Raw genomic sequence first — 20,293 nt, 5'->3', positions numbered from 1 at the left:
TGGGTGAGCTGAAGCTTACTTAAGCTGGTCGTCGGATCCTGACAACTGTGGGATTCAGTAAGTCTGCATCCGACGACGCAGGCCCTGGGTGCCCACAAAACAGGGAGACACCCCTACCCCCCATTTTTAAGAACACTGCAGCATCTGACAGGGGGCAGTGAGCGATACTGCAAGGCCCATTCTGCGCCAGTGCAGCATCACAACCATTAGGTTTTTATGTACACTATGGGGGTAATTCCAAGTTGATCGCAGCAGGAAATTTCTTAGCAGTTGGGCAAAACCATGTGCACTGCAGGGGAGGCAGATTTAACATGTGTAGAGAGTTAGATTTGGGTGTGGTGAGTTCAATCTGCAATCTAAATTACAGTGTAAAAATAAAGCAGCCAGTATTTACCCTGCACAGAAATAAAATAACCCACCCAAATCTAACTCTCTCTGCAAATGTTATATCTGCCCCCCCCCCCCCCCCCATCCTGCAGTGCACATGGTTTTGCCCAACTGCTAAAAAACTTCCTGCTGCGATCAACTTGGAATTACCCCCAATGTACATTGGGTTTACGTACAAATCTGAATTATGCCCTATGCAAGGCGCTGTGGATCCCTTGTGGCACAATAGATATGGAAGTATCTGGGAGCATTTAGCAATGAGACAGCACTGACGGCAGATACAATACACACCGAACACAGACTGTGAAAGAATGTGCAAAGGCTCTGAGCCACACAACCTCCCTTGGGCAGCTGAGAATGAAGCGCAGGGTTGTTTACCTGTATATAACACCGTGGCCTACATTTGGCACAAAGGCTTTGTCTGAACACTCACTGTGAATATGATGCAGTACAAAGGCATCACTGTGTCACCCAGAGAAAAAAACATCTCATCAAAACGGAGTCTCTCCCATTTGTAAGCCCCCCCAAACCCCCCCCCCCACACACACACACACACACACTTTACCCCTTAATTGACTATTTTTCCCTTCGAAACCATGCGTAAAATTATTTTTTTAAAGCCTTTATTTAATATTAAAAAAAAAAAGAGAAAATAGGGAGGGTCTACAAGTTTGGCGCACAGCAGCCCGTCCACTGACAAAATACCTATGTAAAAATCACCGATTTTACCAAAACAATATATAGAAGAAGCAAGTGTTGGTATTTATCTGTGTCCAGGGCGCGTAAAAAAAGAAAAAGGTAATGAAACTTAACACATCCCTTGTCAAATGGGTATACGATGTCTTCTCCAGGTTATGCAGGCCTATGAGTCCTTTCGTTCAGGTGAATCTTCTCGTTATAAATGGCTCCCAGTTCATGTCAAAATGGAGAGAAATAAGAGAGAAAAAAAATGTGTAGCACCGTTTACAACAGCTAGAATCGAGAATTCCACACAATGAAAGTTTTTAAGGGCGTACCCCACTCACACAGAAACAAGTAAGTGGGTTCCCGTAAAGGTATCTTTATTGCTAGTTTTTTTCACCAATCCCCTCAGGTTAGGTTCACGTAATTAAGCGTGCCTGAATCTCACACCACATGGGGTACTGTAAACACGTAGGGGTAGCGTCTGAGGCAATTTCAATGCGTACCCTCACTTACACAGAGCAAAGCCAGAACATTCATATAACGGTTTCTTTATATCAACAAAAATCCTCAGGTGCGTACCCCAACTCACTCAGTAAACGATGAATGACTCCTATAAAGGTTTCTTTAAATAGATTCACTGGTATCCCTTTGGTGGATCCACAAGAGGAAAAGGAACTCTTTCTCCCAAATGCCAGACCAGAGTCATAAAAAAAATCATTCTTTCTAAAACAGGTTTTTTATTCCAGACATAGTCCAAATTCATACAAAGAAATCACCACACATGGTGACAGAAAAAATAAAAAAGTAAAAATTTAAAAGTACAATAAAAATTCCAAAGGCAAAATTTGAGATAATAATCGGCGTGATTATTCCCTTTTTCCAGAAAAACTACTCACAGTACAGTCGTCCGACGCGTTTCGGTCTCGAATGGACCTTAATCATGAACTATCTGCACTGTGAGGAGTAAGCATATTTATGCTATGAACATCCAATGAATGAGTAGCCGGAAATGACATCATTAATTACAATGAAAATTAATTTTGTTTAAAAACATGATTATTCATCACACAAATTCATAATTACATATACATAAACACTAGTATCATGCATGGTGAAAAAGTACAGCAGGAAAAACACTTTAAAACATATTTTCTTCTCCATTAAAAAACGGAGCTTGGAATTCTGGGTAATGTAGTTTCCATAGTGGACTACTACATGACCATATATGGTGTTTCCACCGGATATTGTGTTGCACCGCTGCTGGTGAAACTTCCCCAGAAAATAATCCCTGAAGGTTTGTTCCGTTTGGAGAGACAGACGGCGGAAGTGACGTATCGCCGTCTTCTATTTCCGTTTTCAGGGATTCTGGGGTTTGTAGTTTAGAAGGGGAACCGGCGCGGCCATTTCATAGGTTAGAAAGCACTCTGAAACGGTCACCATGGAAACCAGCCGTGTTTTTGGTTTCTTTTCATACATATTATGAGTAGCTAATATAAACGTAAAACAAAGAGAAACAGGAATTAGTGGAAAAAATAGAAACTACAGACTTTCTAAACAGATCTGGGGTAACACTTTTATGAAAATGTTGCATTAATAGATAAAGCTCAAAGTCGCATATTAATTTAGCACATCAGTCAAGGAACCATTTAAGCTCAAAATCGCAGTTCAGACCACCTGGACTTAAGGTGTCATACATAAAAATACATTTCATAATTCAGGCTTTTATGGAATTAGACAGGTCAAAGGAAACGGAAGGAATAAAGACCTCAATACACTTCTAGCTAAGTCGGAAATGAAATGTATTTTTATGTATGACACCTTAAGTCCAGGTGGTCTGAACTGCGATTTTGAGCTTAAATGGTTCCTTGACTGATGTGCTAAATTAATATGCGACTTTGAGCTTTATCTATTAATGCAACATTTTCATAAAAGTGTTACCCCAGATCTGTTTAGAAAGTCTGTAGTTTCTATTTTTTCCACTAATTCCTGTTTCTCTTTGTTTTACGTTTATATTAGCTACTCATAATATGTATGAAAAGAAACCAAAAACACGGCTGGTTTCCATGGTGACCGTTTCAGAGTGCTTTCTAACCTATGAAATGGCCGCGCCGGTTCCCCTTCTAAACTACAAACCCCAGAATCCCTGAAAACGGAAATAGAAGACGGCGATACGTCACTTCCGCCGTCTGTCTCTCCAAACGGAACAAACCTTCAGGGATTATTTTCTGGGGAAGTTTCACCAGCAGCGGTGCAACACAATATCCGGTGGAAACACCATATATGGTCATGTAGTAGTCCACTATGGAAACTACATTACCCAGAATTCCAAGCTCCGTTTTTTAATGGAGAAGAAAATATGTTTTAAAGTGTTTTTCCTGCTGTACTTTTTCACCATGCATGATACTAGTGTTTATGTATATGTTATTATGAATTTGTGTGATGAATAATCATGTTTTTAAACAAAATTAATTTTCATTGTAATTAATGATGTCATTTCCGGCTACTCATTCATTGGATGTTCATAGCATAAATATGCTTACTCCTCACAGTGCAGATAGTTCATGATTAAGGTCCATTCGAGACCGAAACGCGTCGGACGACTGTACTGTGAGTAGTTTTTCTGGAAAAAGGGAATAATCACGCCGATTATTATCTCAAATTTTGCCTTTGGAATTTTTATTGTACTTTTAAATTTTTACTTTTTTATTTTTTCTGTCACCATGTGTGGTGATTTCTTTGTATGAATTTGGACTATGTCTGGAATAAAAAACCTGTTTTAGAAAGAATGATTTTTTTTATGACTCTGGTCTGGCATTTGGGAGAAAGAGTTCCTTTTCCTCTTGTGGATCCACCAAAGGGATACCAGTGAATCTATTTAAAGAAACCTTTATAGGAGTCATTCATCGTTTACTGAGTGAGTTGGGGTACGCACCTGAGGATTTTTGTTGATATAAAGAAACCGTTATATGAATGTTCTGGCTTTGCTCTGTGTAAGTGAGGGTACGCATTGAAATTGCCTCAGACGCTACCCCTACGTGTTTACAGTACCCCATGTGGTGTGAGATTCAGGCACGCTTAATTACGTGAACCTAACCTGAGGGGATTGGTGAAAAAAACTAGCAATAAAGATACCTTTACGGGAACCCACTTACTTGTTTCTGTGTGAGTGGGGTACGCCCTTAAAAACTTTCATTGTGTGGAATTCTCGATTCTAGCTGTTGTAAACGGTGCTACACATTTTTTTTCTCTCTTATTTCTCTCCATTTTGACATGAACTGGGAGCCATTTATAACGAGAAGATTCACCTGAACGAAAGGACTCATAGGCCTGCATAACCTGGAGAAGACATCGTATACCCATTTGACAAGGGATGTGTTAAGTTTCATTACCTTTTTCTTTTTTTACGCGCCCTGGACACAGATAAATACCAACACTTGCTTCTCCTTTATTTAATATAGTTTAAAGAGTATTTCATTGGAATATTAGATTCTGCACATCTGCAGTAAGCAAGGACCAGGTGGTTTACATGATTCCAACTCCCATATTTCTCCATAAGCCTTGTAGGTCATTGGGAACCTCAATGAAAACTGCATTCTGTGGTGTGGAGTTTGTGTGCCCAACTTACCAGCATTGAGGAACTTACAGTATGTAAATATTGTAACACTGCACTGTAACACCATCGCTGCTGAGTCTGCAGTAGACAAATCACTGTATGGTGCTACAAATATAAACACCTCATTACCTAACCGCTGACCTGTAAAACACTCTCATACCTGCCCTACACACATCCTGTGCATGCAGCACTGCGGAACAGCAATATACACACATCCTGTGCATGCGACACTGCGGGAGAGCAATATACACACATCCTGTGCATGCAACACTGCGGGAGAGCAATATACACACATCCTGTGCATGCAACACTGCGAAAGAGCAATATACACACATCCTGTGCATGCAGCACTGCGGAACAGCAATATACACACATCCTGTGCATGCGGCACTGCGGAAGAGCAATATGCAAAACCAATCGTGTGCATTTCCACAATTTGCCATCTTTTCAGAATTATTTGGTAAACGATATTAAAGCCAACCGGACGCCTCCACATCAAAATTAAGGGGCGTATTCAAATAGCTGCAAGCGCCGTAGTGTGCAGTCTCACTTTACGTTAAAGCGTATATCGTGCAATGTTTTCATGAAGGGCGCTCCCGATTCCCCTGCAATTCTATTAGAAACGGCACTGCGCCAATCTCACACCTTAACGCTACAGTAACGTGCATGAAAGTGTGGTCCAATCATCCTGAATCCCCCGAAAGTGGCACATAGACAGTGCAAAAGGCTGTTAGTGGCCATAAGTAAAGTATTGGGGGTATATTTACTAAAGTGTGGGTTTATAGAAGTGGAGATGTTGCCAATAGCAACCAGATTTTATTATTTTCTACACGTTGCTTGTCTAGAGTATTTGGGGGATATTAGAATGTCTCTATAGTGATTTCCAACTACAACACAACATACATGCCCCGAATCACACACCTCTACATACGTGCGCCACATCATACACCTCTACATACATGTCCCACATCATACAGCTAACCATATCTGTCCCACATTAGTCACACCTCACCATAAATGTATGGTGGAGGCCCACTGAGTGGTGACATCATCAATGTGCGACCCCCTCACAGCCAATCAGGGTCTGAGAGCAGATGCACTACAGGACTCCAGTTAATCTACGGCCCTCTGCCAGGGAGAGGACAAGGCAACGTGCCCCCTGACAGGAGAAGCCTCTTCTGACCACCGTTGTGTGATTAAGGTACAGACAAGGGAGGATGAAGAGGAATTCAGGGGGAAGACAATACATTTTTTTGATAATGGTTATATGCTATTTTACAGATTAACCAACGGCAAGAGGACATTTAAAGGGAGGCATGTTTGCATAATTGTACGTCTGCTTCTTTTTCCCCCTGTACACCCGACCAAATTACCGGGTGTAACAATGTGGGGCCAAAGGCAGGAGAGAGCGGAGGGTTCTAACCGATTTCGGCTTGATGTTCTCATTTAGATGATCTGCATAGAAGATGACTTGTAATGTTACTTATGTGGGGGGTAAGCGACACAGAAGGCCTGCTACAGTATATTACATCCCTTCATTATCTTTACCTCTTGAGCTTTATCCGGCTTATCCCAACCATCTTGTCCTGAAGGAGACATTTGTCAGTGGAGTCACCTTGTGCAGATATTGCACAGAATACGTCAGAAAGCCAATAGATCTGCACTGGATGGGGGCATGGTTACCAGCCGGCAAAAGTTAAGACTTTTTATATGACTATTCTCAGCCTATATTCCCACGTGGCTTACCATAGTAACAGTTTCTGAGGCTGAAAAAAGACAATTTGTCCATCGAGTTCAACCTGTTAGTGATCTCCTACACTGTAATATTTTAAAACTAATTTAACGGAGGTGAATGTTTAGCTGATATGTATATTCATTTTAATTTTTTATTTTTTTTATACTATAGTGCATGATTTACACCCCATAAACCTGTATATCCTTATCCGTTAGGAATTTATGTAGCCCATTATAAAAAGTACTGATTGAGTCCACCATTACTACTCTCTCAGGAAGGAAATTCCAGATACGTATTGTCATTACTGTGAAGAAACCTTTCCGTCTCTGGGTGCGAAATCTCCTCTCCTCTAACCTAAGCAGGTGTCCGCGTGTCCTTTGTGTTGATCTTACCAAAAACAAACTGCCCGCTAGCTCTGTGTATCATCCCCTTATTTATTTGTAAATGTAATCACGTCCCCTCTTAATCTCCTTTTTTCCAGTTTAAACATGCCTAGCCTAGTAAGCCTTTCCTTATATTCCCAAGAAAACATATCCCATGGATATCAGTTATAGAGACTGGAGAAGCTGCAGACCCTTTTCACTGTCCATATTAACATTCTGATCTCTAACGACTACCTTCCTCATCCTCCACTGCTTACATACTGTATATGGATTTGATTGTAGCTATAATGTAGGTGTATCATTTCATTTGATACATTCAGAAGGCTTATCATTCCAATCACACTGATGCTGCATTAAGGATCGGTTGGCGGTTACACCGATTGTTTATTATTCTTGGCACATGTTATAATTTGTGCTAATGAAATAAAAATATACAAGGCACAGATTATTTGTAAGGTGTATGTTTTCTTGTTCTTTTAATGGAATCACAGTCTGCAAGATGAAATCAAGAAATTCATGGACATATTGTAACAGAAAAATGGCACAGTTGTACTAATTGTGTAAAAAAGGCTAGAAAATGTAATAAAAAGGACTGTGGAATGGCCCTTTAATTCTGTGGCTTGTATATACACTCCTGTAACTTTCACTATATACACTGATTGATCGTCACTGCTTTTCAGCCAGAAAACGCTATAGCGTGAAGCCGTGTCGTTTATTTCTGCTATACTTGGACACAACGCAACACTGCTGTCCCCTGTGCAATGGATACAGCTGACCGGCTTTGTGTCACATCCGAGTTCAACAAAATCAATGGTTATGTATGTATCAGCCAATAACATACTGTAAGGTCATCTGAAGGTGGGAAAACTCCTTTTCATGCATCGAAGTGCAGCTAATCTGGCTGGGCAGGTCATTTCAGGCTGGGAAATTCTGCTATATTAAAAAACACAATAAGAAAGATAGTTTGGCCTTTTAGGAAAAGTGATTATTGAGAGCTGCCCCACTCAGAGTAAACTCGTGTTGTACGTAGTACATACAAAAAGTAACCTTTACGTGTCACTTGTCCTGCTACAGAAAAGCGCACCTGTTGTCTGTATTGTCTTGCGATGTTATTGATCGCTTTAATTTAATGTTATAAGACTAAGTAGAATTTCAAGCTGCTTTATAAACTCTATGACAGGCCAAAGGTGGTACAAAAAAATATATATTTTTGTTTCAAGGCTTTGGGACAGATGTACTAAGCCTTACAAAAAGTGATACATTTCATGATGATAAAGTACAAAGTGGCAGATGTATTAACCCTGGAGAAGTCATAAGGAAGTGATAAACCAGTGATAGGTGCAAGGTGATAAACGGACCAACCAATCAGCTCCTAACTGTTAATTTACATATTGGAGCTGATTGGCTGGTGCGTTTATCAACTTGCACATATCACTGGTTTATCACTTCCTTATGCCTTCTCCAGGTTATTACATCCGCCCCACAGCCTGTAACATGGCAGTTAGGAGATGATTGGCTGGAACTTTACCACTGACATTTATCACTTTTCAAGGCTTAGTTCATCTCCCCCTTTGTGTCAATGCAAGTTCATCATAAGGGGGGATTCAATTAGCTAAAAGACATACTGTACCATACCACGGTAAGCCCTAAGGGTGCACTTAACATGGATTTCTGCTTGCACCTAAGGAAAGTGTGAACAGAAATCTGCGTCAAATGCACCCTCAGGGCTTACCTTAGTAATTGCATAGATTCCGGCACTTAACCTGGAATCTATGCCTTACCGCACATTAGCCTTGGGGCTTACCACGGGATATAACTGAATAGTTCCGGGCTCTTAACCCAGAAGCTAAAAGCCAATGGTATGTACCATGGCTAACCGAGTTCCTCCCACACTGTATCCCTTATGGAAATCATAACAGATCAAAGGTATACCTCTATTTAAATTTTTGACCTTGAAAAGTAACAAAATAACATGTGTCAATGATATATACACACCCCATGAGGAATCAATATAACTAAATCAATCCCAGTGCTATTTAATAGCACATTTAGTTGAATTTATCCTTAAAGCCAGGTAAACATTAGCGTGATATCGGCACGATTTGCCGTATGAGAACGTCAAATCGTGCATATCGTTTTATGTGTATGCCCAATTGCTTGCTCCCAGTGACATCTTCTGGTTGGCCGAGCTGCACGGCCAATCAGTAGATATCGTGTGCAATGCAGCGTAATGAAGGATGGAACGAGAAGTTGTTCTATCATTCATTACATCATGTAATGTGTACCGGCAATCTACTATGGTCCGGGTCGCCCTGATCATTGGTGCTATTGGCAGTCGTGCAGGTGTGTACGAGGTATGTGAGGTCAATGAGGAGGTAAGTTTTTGGAAAGGCACAACATTTTTTATTAATACATAAAGCAGTAAAAACGTGTTACAATGGTCAGTTTTTGTGGATTTTTTTTTAGACCGGTTCCAACCTCCTACCTTTTCCCTAGGCAGCAATTTACGAGAGTGTAGATAGCATTTTTATTTCAGTATATCAATGGGGTCGATTCAATTCACCGACAGTTGAATAGCACCGGGAATTAGCTCCCGGCGCTATTCAATGCAGAGCCAAGTGACAATCAATTGTCGGGAATTCTTCTCTCACCCCCCGGGGATGAGAGAGGAAATCCGACAGAAGTGCTGCCGCGCGGCCAGCGCGAGGCTGATTCTGTCGGGAATTAGAATCGCCGCGTGGAGTTAAGTTGGAGAATGCCCGTTCTCCCGACAAATCAACCTAAGTCCGGGAGAACGGGCCTTCGCCGACTTAACTTGAGCTGAATTGTATAGCGCAGGGAGCTAATTCCCGGCGATATTCAACTGTCGGTGAATTGAATCTACCCCAATGTTTTATAGATATTTTTATTCAATAAAGCAATGTGACTTTTTATGCTATATTAAATCCAATGTAATACTGTTCTGTCTCTGTGTTCTTAATAAATACTACAGTTGCCCACTCTCCCGAGAGTTTCAGGAGACTCACACATTCGGAGGAGTTCCCCAGTTCCCCCGGCTCCCAGTATAGTGGGCAATTCCCTTTTGCATCCAGCCTACTTTAACTGTGAAGTGGAAAGGTGATGCAATCTTGTCATTATAGCCTTGCGAAGTAAGGCCACCAATCACAAGCACTAGCTCATGTGTGGCTGCTATGAAGCAACACATACATAACGCACATGGTCATCCCATCTGGTCTTTCCTCTTGAACGCATATGCCGAATGTCTCTTACAAAAAGTTAGCAAGAATTATGAATAGGCTTGGCTTTGTTTTTACATTGTTTCATTTAGGCTGAGAATCATTTGGCTTACAATATCTGTCTGATTAATGTAAGGTGCAATCACATTTTGGAATAAATCAGGGAGTAACTAAAGACTGTCAGCTCTTTATTGGTGGCAGTCTGCTGTACGGGCAGTACGGATGGTGTAATGGTTAGCATTGCTGCCTCATAGCACTGAGGTCATGGGTTCGATTCCCACCATGGCCCAACTGTGTGGAGTTTGTATATTCTCCCCGTATTTGCGTGGGTTTCCTCCGGGTACTCCGGTTTCCTCCCACAATCTAAAAATATACTGGTAGGTCAACTGGATCCCAACAAAATTAACCCTAGCGTTAATGTATGTACATGTGGTAGGGAATATAGATTGTAAGCTCCACTGGGGCAGGGACTGATGTGAACAGGCCAAATATTCTCTGGAAAGCGCTGCGGAATATGTGTGCGCTATATAAAGAACTGGTAATAAATATTTATTATGGGGGTGGGAATTATATCATACCAGGTAGTTTTGACTAACCCTGGCGACAGTCCACAATGTCCTATTACAGGGTAAAAACATTTCACAATGACGCAGACATGGAAAAGTTTTTGAAACGGAGAATACTTTCCTTTAAGCAGATAAAGCAAATAATAGATAAATTCCTTTTTTTGTATTTTACACCCTGGCGAGCTGAATACCCTTTACCTAACAACACAATGGAGCTGAACGAATATTCATAGGAATGCGCTCTATTATTCCCTGGAAACTAATGACATCATACAGACATTAATTCAGAAGAATTAAAAGAATCCATACTCATGACCTTTGTGCCTCAACGATGTTGGCAGGCCCCATTCTCATGAATACTGGCCCATCCCACAATATGGCAGCCTCCAGAGTGGTGACAGTGTGACGTGACATGTTACTGTGACAATAATAGCTTTAACTAACGTACTGACTGCCAACCGGGGTAGGGGGACCTTCAAGCTCCGTGTATTCATCGCACAGCTCTAAACTAACGGCCAAACTCCGGACTACACAACCTCCTAAGTTTCTTGTAACCAGTATCTGTGGCCTGTTAGTGGGGACAAGATACTCGAAGCTAGCAATTCACTCCGGCAATGAGGACGTCCCACGAGCCAATCCAATGACTTATTGGGCCTAACTTTTTGGTCTATTTCCTTAGACTCCAATGAGTAAACCCCTTCAACGCGTCCGAAACCAACACCACCATAGACATCACAAAGGTGAGTGGCATAAATTCAACAGGGTATTGCCACGACAGCTACACTGGATAGCATCTGTGCAAATCGTGGTCAATGCCACGTGACTAATATCTTCAAAGAGCCGGGGAACGCAACTAAAGCCTTAGAAGAATACAAGTCACCCTATGGCTGGGATGTTCCACAAAAGTCTCATTTTTATTGCAAGTTTATTCGATGATCATGAAGCAGGACATATTTATTAGAAGGCACAGCAAAAATATAGTAATAATATTCTGAACATAATAGAGATTTACAGGTTTATATTAATATAAGGCACGTGGTTTGCAATCCCAAATACATAACAGCTTTATAAATATATAAGACGTACAGTGTTTGTCACTATTCATTTTAATTAAATTGTGCAATACCAAGAAAATAAAATCACAAATTAATGCATCCATTACAATTAAAAATGACACAAAGGAAACCCCCAAATTGCTAAATAGTTTTGGTATTCAGCTCCAAGGACACATTCCTGAATTTATGGCTATCCTCTACCTCCAATTACCATTTTAATGATTGTTCCTATCACGCTGCTTATTACGCCTTTATTATTTTTACTGCATTCTAGAGTTACCGGGGAAATAAATTCTAGTCCAGTTACACAACCACAATAATAAACACATTTACACGCTGCTGTCATGTGCTATTTCATTACATCCAGCACTTCCTCATAATTAAATATTAAAGACAGCATATGTTTCGCTGCGAATGATGAACAACAAGCAAATCACCTCTGTGACACAACAAGAGCGTCAATCCAAGGTACCCCCCTCCCCACCACCTCCCGCCGTCAGTGTACCCCAAGATTTTGTACTTACCTCTTCTAGCACAGTGATGGAGTGTCTGCAGCTCTGCAGTCTGGTGGTGAAGCTAGACGTGGTCGGCGAATTGTAATCCTCTGTGGTTTCGGAAATAAACTCTGACACCGAAATCTGGTCCGGCATCCTAGCCATGGAGACACAAAAACACAAGCAGATGAGGAAATGAGGAGAGAGGGAGAAGGAGAGAGGGAGAGAGAGAGAGAGAGAGAGGGTCCAGGGGAGGGGGCGGGGTGACAGCAAGCCATCCACATAATACTGTACACAGCAAAATCTGGGAATAGGGGAGGGAAGACAAAACGGAGAGCACAGACAAAGCCCGTCCACAATGCAGAACCGTGTTCTCTTTAAACCCATCATATTATTTGTTTGGCGTGTTTCGGTGTCACGAGAAAAGATGGCAAGGCTAGCGGAGGCTACAGCAGATCAAACAGCCATGCAGACTGCACAAGCCCTGAAACTTGCAGGCGGCAGAGAACCCAAATACTGCATTAAATTATTAAGCGTAGATCAGGGGGGAGTTATCCTGCTCATTAGACACATTGAGATGTATAATTACAAACGCAGCTATTTCTGGCTAGATGTTACCGAGCTGAAACCAGGGCACTGGCTGCTAAAGGTCAGGACAGTCGGGCGAGAGAGGTTTTATATGCGTTTCCTGGTGCTGCTTGGGGTCAGAAACAGAGAAACACTCCAATGTTCGGCTGCGACAGTAAAACCATCCTTTTATGACAGCACATATAAAAGTCATTGGCTACAAAGGATTCATTCGTGTTATTTGGGTTTGAACCGGGGAGTTTGCATAACAAGAGGCGTTCAGTGAATATCAGCCCTGGACACTAAAGCATAACCAGCTGTACATGGTACATATGTCATGGTGACAGCAGCAGAAGGGGAACAGAAGAGCACGCCCAACGCCAGTCATAAGGTACCGCAATTGTACGGCACACACCATGAACCTGACGTCACAGAAATCGGAGACCCCTACCTCTATCCAAAACAGAGCATATGCAGGCAACCAGAGTTTGCGACGGTGGACTGCTGAGACTTGCTGTTCCACAGCTGCTAGCCAGACACAGGTTAACTAAGCATGGCCTTGAGACATTTAAATGCATGCAACACATTTATAAAAGGTATCCAACCACTGCAATTATGAAGACACTGATCTTAAATCAACGATCTGCTCATCTGACACAAAGGTACAGTACACCTGAGCGAGACGGGGGAACAGGCTCGGCAACATTGTATAATATGTATTTCCTGCAGATCAGCATATAAATCACGCACATACCATTCCTACAGATCTGCACTCCAAGCACGTTCCTAAGTGGCATATTCACAAAATGACAAGCACATTCAGGTCTCCCGTCTACCGCCACATCACATGCACAGCGCTGCACAATGCTGCTGCATCTCCTCCAAGTGACTGGCACGTAGGCAACACATAACAATATACACAGTATGTGTCCCCAGCAACTCATTTAGATCATGCAGAAAAGTTTAAGTGCATCTCTTATAAGCAATTACACGGCAGGCGGATGAAAATACACATGACACGGTATAACCAGCGTTTAATAGGGAGAACGCGGGTACAACTGCCGGCAGGTGAAATACAGGACAGGGATGGCATAGAGAGAAGATTACACGTCATGTACACAGATGTCATACGGAGCTGATGTGGAAAGTGTATATATATGATAATGGCCCTCATGGTACATGTAGGTGGAAAAGCTTACATGAAGACATGGCACAGATAGTAGACACGGGATTGACAAATAATATACATACATGGAACACGTACCAGGAAGATGTATACTGTACATGTATGACCAATCAGTAGGCAGTATGAAGTATCCCACAACTTACTCTACATGGGGCCTGTAGCCAAAGTGCTCTCCTGCCATGACCCTGAGCTCTAAAATGACCAGTTCCGTACATTATTACCCTGTATATTGCAGCAATATAGAGCATGTTTAGCACGCCAGTCCCTGTGGCTCCTATGGACTACATTCTCCACCGCATACGTTAAGATTAATCTGCAAGGATAAGTCTGGATCTGCCCTACAATCACCCACCACCCAAAGAAGATGCTGTGGGCCCAACCAACCCTTTCCGAGCATGCCAGAACCACGGGATTTATGATAAAGCCACACATACATCGCGAGAATACGGTACTGTATGTCAGGATGGCGGACATGACACAAGGCCACATACAGAGATGAAGCCATAAAGGTAATATGCACAGATGACGCACCAGCGGCCATGTCTGTGGTCTACATATCAGGCGAAAGCTGGTCATGTGTGTCAGCAGGATGCAATTCATATACATCAAAAGGACAGCAACATATCAAGAGAATGTTATAGATACATGTGAGAAGTACAAATAAAAGTCAGGAAGATATAAACAAGCTGAGATACATATAAATACATACATTAACATCAGGATGGTACACATACATATATACATATATACATACATACATACATTACAGGCTCGGCTCTACAATTAGGCAGCTGTCTAGGGTGCTGGGATCTAGGGGGCACCACCGAGTCACAGTTGTACTTAATGCAGGTGGCGGCTGTGGAACTTATAAGACTCCCCGAGGAGTTGGGAAGTGAGTACGGGTGGTGGTGAGGGGCAGTGGGCTGAGGTTTTGCCCAGGGTGCAGAGAAACCTTACAGCGGCCTTGCCGCAGAATTATACACATATACGCATACATGACAGCAGGATGAAATACAAACATACATGTCATCAGCATGGTATACACGTCGGCAGGATAGTATACATACGTGACAGTAGGGTGGTATAATACATGACAGCAGTAACGCATACAAAAATTACGGCAGGGTGGCATACATACAAGACATCAGGGTGGCACACATACAAGACATCAGGGTGGCACACATACACGATAGCAGTATGGTATAATATATATATGACAGCGGTATGGTATAAATACATGACAGCGGTATGGTATAAATACATGACAGCGGTATGGTATAAATACATGACAGCGGTATGGTATAAATACATGACAGCGGTATGGTATAAATACATGACAGGGGTATGGTATAAATACATGACAGCGGTATGGTATAAATACATGACAGCGGTATGGTATACATACATGACAGCGGTATGGTATACATACATGACAGCGGTATGGTATACATACATGACAGCGGTATGGTATACATACATGACAGCGGTATGGTATACATACATGACAGCGGTATGGTATACATACATGACAGCGGTATAGTATACATACATGACATCAGGATGGCCCACATACATGACATCAGGATGGCCCACATACATGACATCAGGATGGCCCACATACATGACATCAGGATGGCCCACATACATGACATCAGGATGTCCCACATACATGACATCAGGATGGCCCACATACATGACATCAGGATGGCCCACATACATGATAGCAGTATGGTATATTATATATGACAGCGGTATACATACATGACGGCAGTGTGGCACACATATATGACAGCAGGGTGGTATACATACAGTACATGACAGCAGGGTGATATACTGTACATACATGATAGCAGGGTGGTATACATACATGAAAGCAGGGTGGTATACATACATGAAAGCAGGGTGGTATACATACATGAAAGCAGGGTGGTATACATACATGAAAGCAGGGTGGTGTACTGTACATATATGACAGCAGGGTGGTATACATACATGACAGCAGGGTGGTATACATACGGTACATAAAAGCAGGTTGGTATACTGGACATATATGACAGCAGGGTGGTATACATACATGTCGGCAGAGTGGTGGTATACATACATGTCAGCAGGCTGGTATACATACATGTCAGCAGGATGGTGGTAAACATACATGTCAGCAGGGTGCTGGTATACATACATGACAGCAGGATGGTGGTATTCATACATGTCAGCAGGATGGTGGTATACATACATGTCAGCAGGGTGGAATACATACATGTCAGCAAGGTGGTATACATACATGTCAGCAGGATGGTGGTATACATACATGTCAGCAGGATGGTGGTATACATACATGTCAGCAGGGTGGTATACAAACATGTCAGCAGGGTGGTATACATACATGTCAGCAGGGTGGTATACATACATGTCAGCAGGGTGGAATACATACATGTCAGCAGGGTGGTGGTGCAGTCAGTGAGTGCAGCCTCCAGTCTGGGTGTCTGCCTGTGTCACTGAGTCCCCCAGGGATGCGCTTTCTCTATTCACCTCCAGCTCTGCCTCCCGCTGCCTGACTCATCCCCCCTCGGGAGCCGCACCATCCCCGCCCGGGCTCCAGCGCTTTCTTATCCGGGTGTGTAACGGCAGCAGCTCCGTCCCGTCCTGCACACACCGAGCAGCAGCCTGAGCTCAGCCCGCCTGCCAGGGAGCGCGCACTGCGGGGACACACAGCACACGGGGAGCGCGCACCGCGAGGACATACAGCGGACGGGAGCGCGCACCGCGGGGACACAGAGCGCACAGCTCTTCAAGGCATAAGAAACGTACAGTAGCTGTGCGTTCCGGAAGCGCGCATTGCGGGTTCACAAAACAGAGACGAGAGCTCATCTCATCTCATTCATTCACCCCAGTCACATACACAGGCCTGCTCGTTCTCTATTCTGTACACACACTGTGCTCCTCACCACACACACACACACACACACACACACACACACACACACAGTGCTCCTCATCTCTCTCACACACACACACACACACACACACACACACACACACACACACACACACACACACACACTGTGCTCCTCATCTCTCACACACTGTGCTCCTCAACACACACACACACACACACACACACACACACACACACACACACACTGTGCTCCTCATCTCACACACACACACACACACACACACACACACACACACACACACACACACTGTGCTCCTCATCTCTCACACACTGTGCTCCTCAACACACACACACACACACACACACACACACACACACACACACACACACACTGTGCTCCTCAACACACACTGTGCTCCTCTACACACACACACACACACACACTGTGCTCCTCAACACACACACATACACACTGCTCCTCAACACACACACACACACACACACACACACACACACACACACACACACACACACACTGTGCTCCTCAACACACACACACACACACACACACACACACACACACTGCTCCTCACCACTAACACACTGTGGTCCTCTCCACACACACACACACACACACACACACACACACACACACACACACACACTGTGCTCTTCACCACACACACACACACACACACACACACACACACGATTCTCCTCACCACACACACACTGTGCTCTTCACCACACACACACACACACACACACTGTGCTTCTCACACACACACACACACACACACACACACACACACACACACACACACACACACAGTGCTCCTCAACATACATACACACACTGTGCTCCTCACCAAACATACACATACTGTGCTCCTCACCACACACACACACACTGTGCTTCTCTCCACACACACACACTGTGCTTCTCTCCACACACACACACACACACACACACACACACACACACACACACACTGTGCTCCTCACCAAACACACACACTGTGCTCACCACCACACACACACACACACACACACACACACACACACACACACACACACACACTGTGTTCCTCACCACACACACACTGTGCTCCTCACCACACACACACACACACACACACACACACACACTGTGCTCCTCAACACACACACACACACACACACTGTGCTCCTCACCACACACACACAAACACACACACTGTGCTCCTCAACAAACACACACACACACACACACACTGTGCTCCTCACCACACACACATACATACATACATACATACACACACTGTGCTCCTCACCACACACACTGTGCTCCTCAACATACACACACACACACACACACACACACACACACACTGTGCTCCTCACCACACACACACACACACACACACACACACACACACACACACACACACTGTGCTCCTCACCACACACACTGTGCTCCTCAACATACACACACACACTGCTCCTCACCACACACACACACACACACACTATGCTCTTTACCACACACTCACTGTGCTCCTCACCACACACATACACACACTGTGCTCCTCTCCACACATACACCATGCTCCTCTCCACATACATACATACACACACACACACACACACACACACACACTGTGTTCCTCTCCACATACACACAGTGCTCCTCTCCACACACAGACATACACTGTGCTCCTCTCCACACACACACTGTGCTTCTCAACACACACACACACACACACACACACACACACACACACACACACACTGTGCTCCTCACCACACACACACACTGTGCTCCTCAACATACATACACACACACTGTGCTCCTCACCACACACACACACACACACACACACACACACACACACTGTGCTTCTCTACACACACACACACACACACACACACACACACACACACACACACACACACTGTGTTCCTCACCACACACACACATACTGTGCTTCTCTCTCCACACACACACACACACACACACACACACACTGTGCTCCTCATCTCTCACAAACTGTGCTCCTCAGCGCACGCACACACACACACACACACACACACACACTGTGCTCCTCAACACACACACACACACACACACACACTGTGCTCCTCAACACACACACACACACTGTGCTCCTCACCACACACACACACACACACACACACACACACACACACACACACACACACACTGTGCTCCTAACCACACACACTGTGCTCCTCAACACACACACACACACACACACACACACACACACTGTGCTCCTCACCAAACACACACTGTGCTCCTCACCACACACACATACATACATACATACATACACACACACACACACACTGTTCTCACCACACACACATACACACACTGTGCTCCTCACCACACACACTGTGCTCCTCAACACACACACACACACACACACACACACACACACACACACTGTGCTCCTCACCCCACACACACACACACACTGCTCCTCACCACACACACACACACACACACTATGCTCCTTACCACACACACACACACACTGTGCTCCTCACCCCCCCCCCCCCCACACACACACACACATACACACACTGTGCTCCTCTCCACACATACACCATGCTCCTCTCCACATACATACATACATACATACATACTGTGTTCCTCTCCACACACACACACACACACACACACACACACACACTGTGCTCCTCACCAAACACACACACTGTGCTCCTCACCACACACACACTGTGCTTCTCTACACACACACACTGTGCTCCTCACCACACACACACACACACTGTGCTCCTCAACACACACACACACACACACACACACACACACTGTGCTCCTCACCACACACACACACACACACACACACACACACACACACTGTGCTCAACAAACACACACACACACACACTGTGCTCCTCACCACACACACACACATACATACATACATACATACATACATACACACACACACTGTGCTCCTCACCACACACACCGTGCTCCTCAACATACACACACACCCCCACTGTGCTCCTCACCAAACACACACACACTGTGCTCCTCACCACACACACTGTGCTCCTCAACATACACACACACACTGCTCCTCACCACACACACACACACACACACACACACACACACACACTATGCTCTTTACCACACACTCACTGTGCTCCTCACCACACACACACTGTGCTCCTCTCCACACATACACCATGCTCCTCTCCACATACATACATACACACACACACACACACACACACACACACACACACACACACACACTGTGTTCCTCTCCACATACACACAGTGCTCCTCTCCACACACATACATACACTGTGCTCCTCTCCACACACACACTGTGCTCTTCACCACACGCACACTGTGCTCCTCACCACACACACACACACACACACACACACACACACTGTGCTCCTCAACATACATACACACACACACACTGTGCTCCTCACCACAC

General features: G+C 44.1%; 1 protein-coding gene across 8 annotated transcripts in view; it reads right to left on the bottom strand.

Annotated features, from left to right (window-relative positions):
- The window catches only part of ASAP1 (ArfGAP with SH3 domain, ankyrin repeat and PH domain 1), a 413,329-nt gene that overhangs the window by 254,820 nt on the left and 138,216 nt on the right, over positions 1-20,293 (bottom strand). For 3 of the 8 annotated variants that reach the window (XM_063921274.1, XM_063921275.1, XM_063921280.1), the window contains exons 1-2: positions 16,140-16,180; positions 12,184-12,310 (exon numbers count right to left, since the gene is read on the bottom strand). In XM_063921274.1, the coding sequence (XP_063777344.1) occupies positions 12,184-12,310; positions 16,140-16,165 (153 nt within the window). In that variant the 5' untranslated portion in view covers positions 16,166-16,180. Of the gene's footprint in view, positions 1-12,183; positions 12,311-16,058; positions 16,068-16,139; positions 16,181-16,337; positions 16,710-20,293 lie in introns of those variants that run through there. The other 5 variants (XM_063921277.1, XM_063921278.1, XM_063921279.1 and 2 more) reach the window with 4 other exon arrangements.

The sequence above is a fragment of the Pseudophryne corroboree genome, chromosome 5, assembly GCF_028390025.1.
Source record: "Pseudophryne corroboree isolate aPseCor3 chromosome 5, aPseCor3.hap2, whole genome shotgun sequence".
Classification (NCBI taxonomy): domain Eukaryota; kingdom Metazoa; phylum Chordata; class Amphibia; order Anura; family Myobatrachidae; genus Pseudophryne; species Pseudophryne corroboree.
Note: the sequence above shows the minus strand (reverse complement) of the source record. Positions and strands in the feature narration are given on the sequence as shown.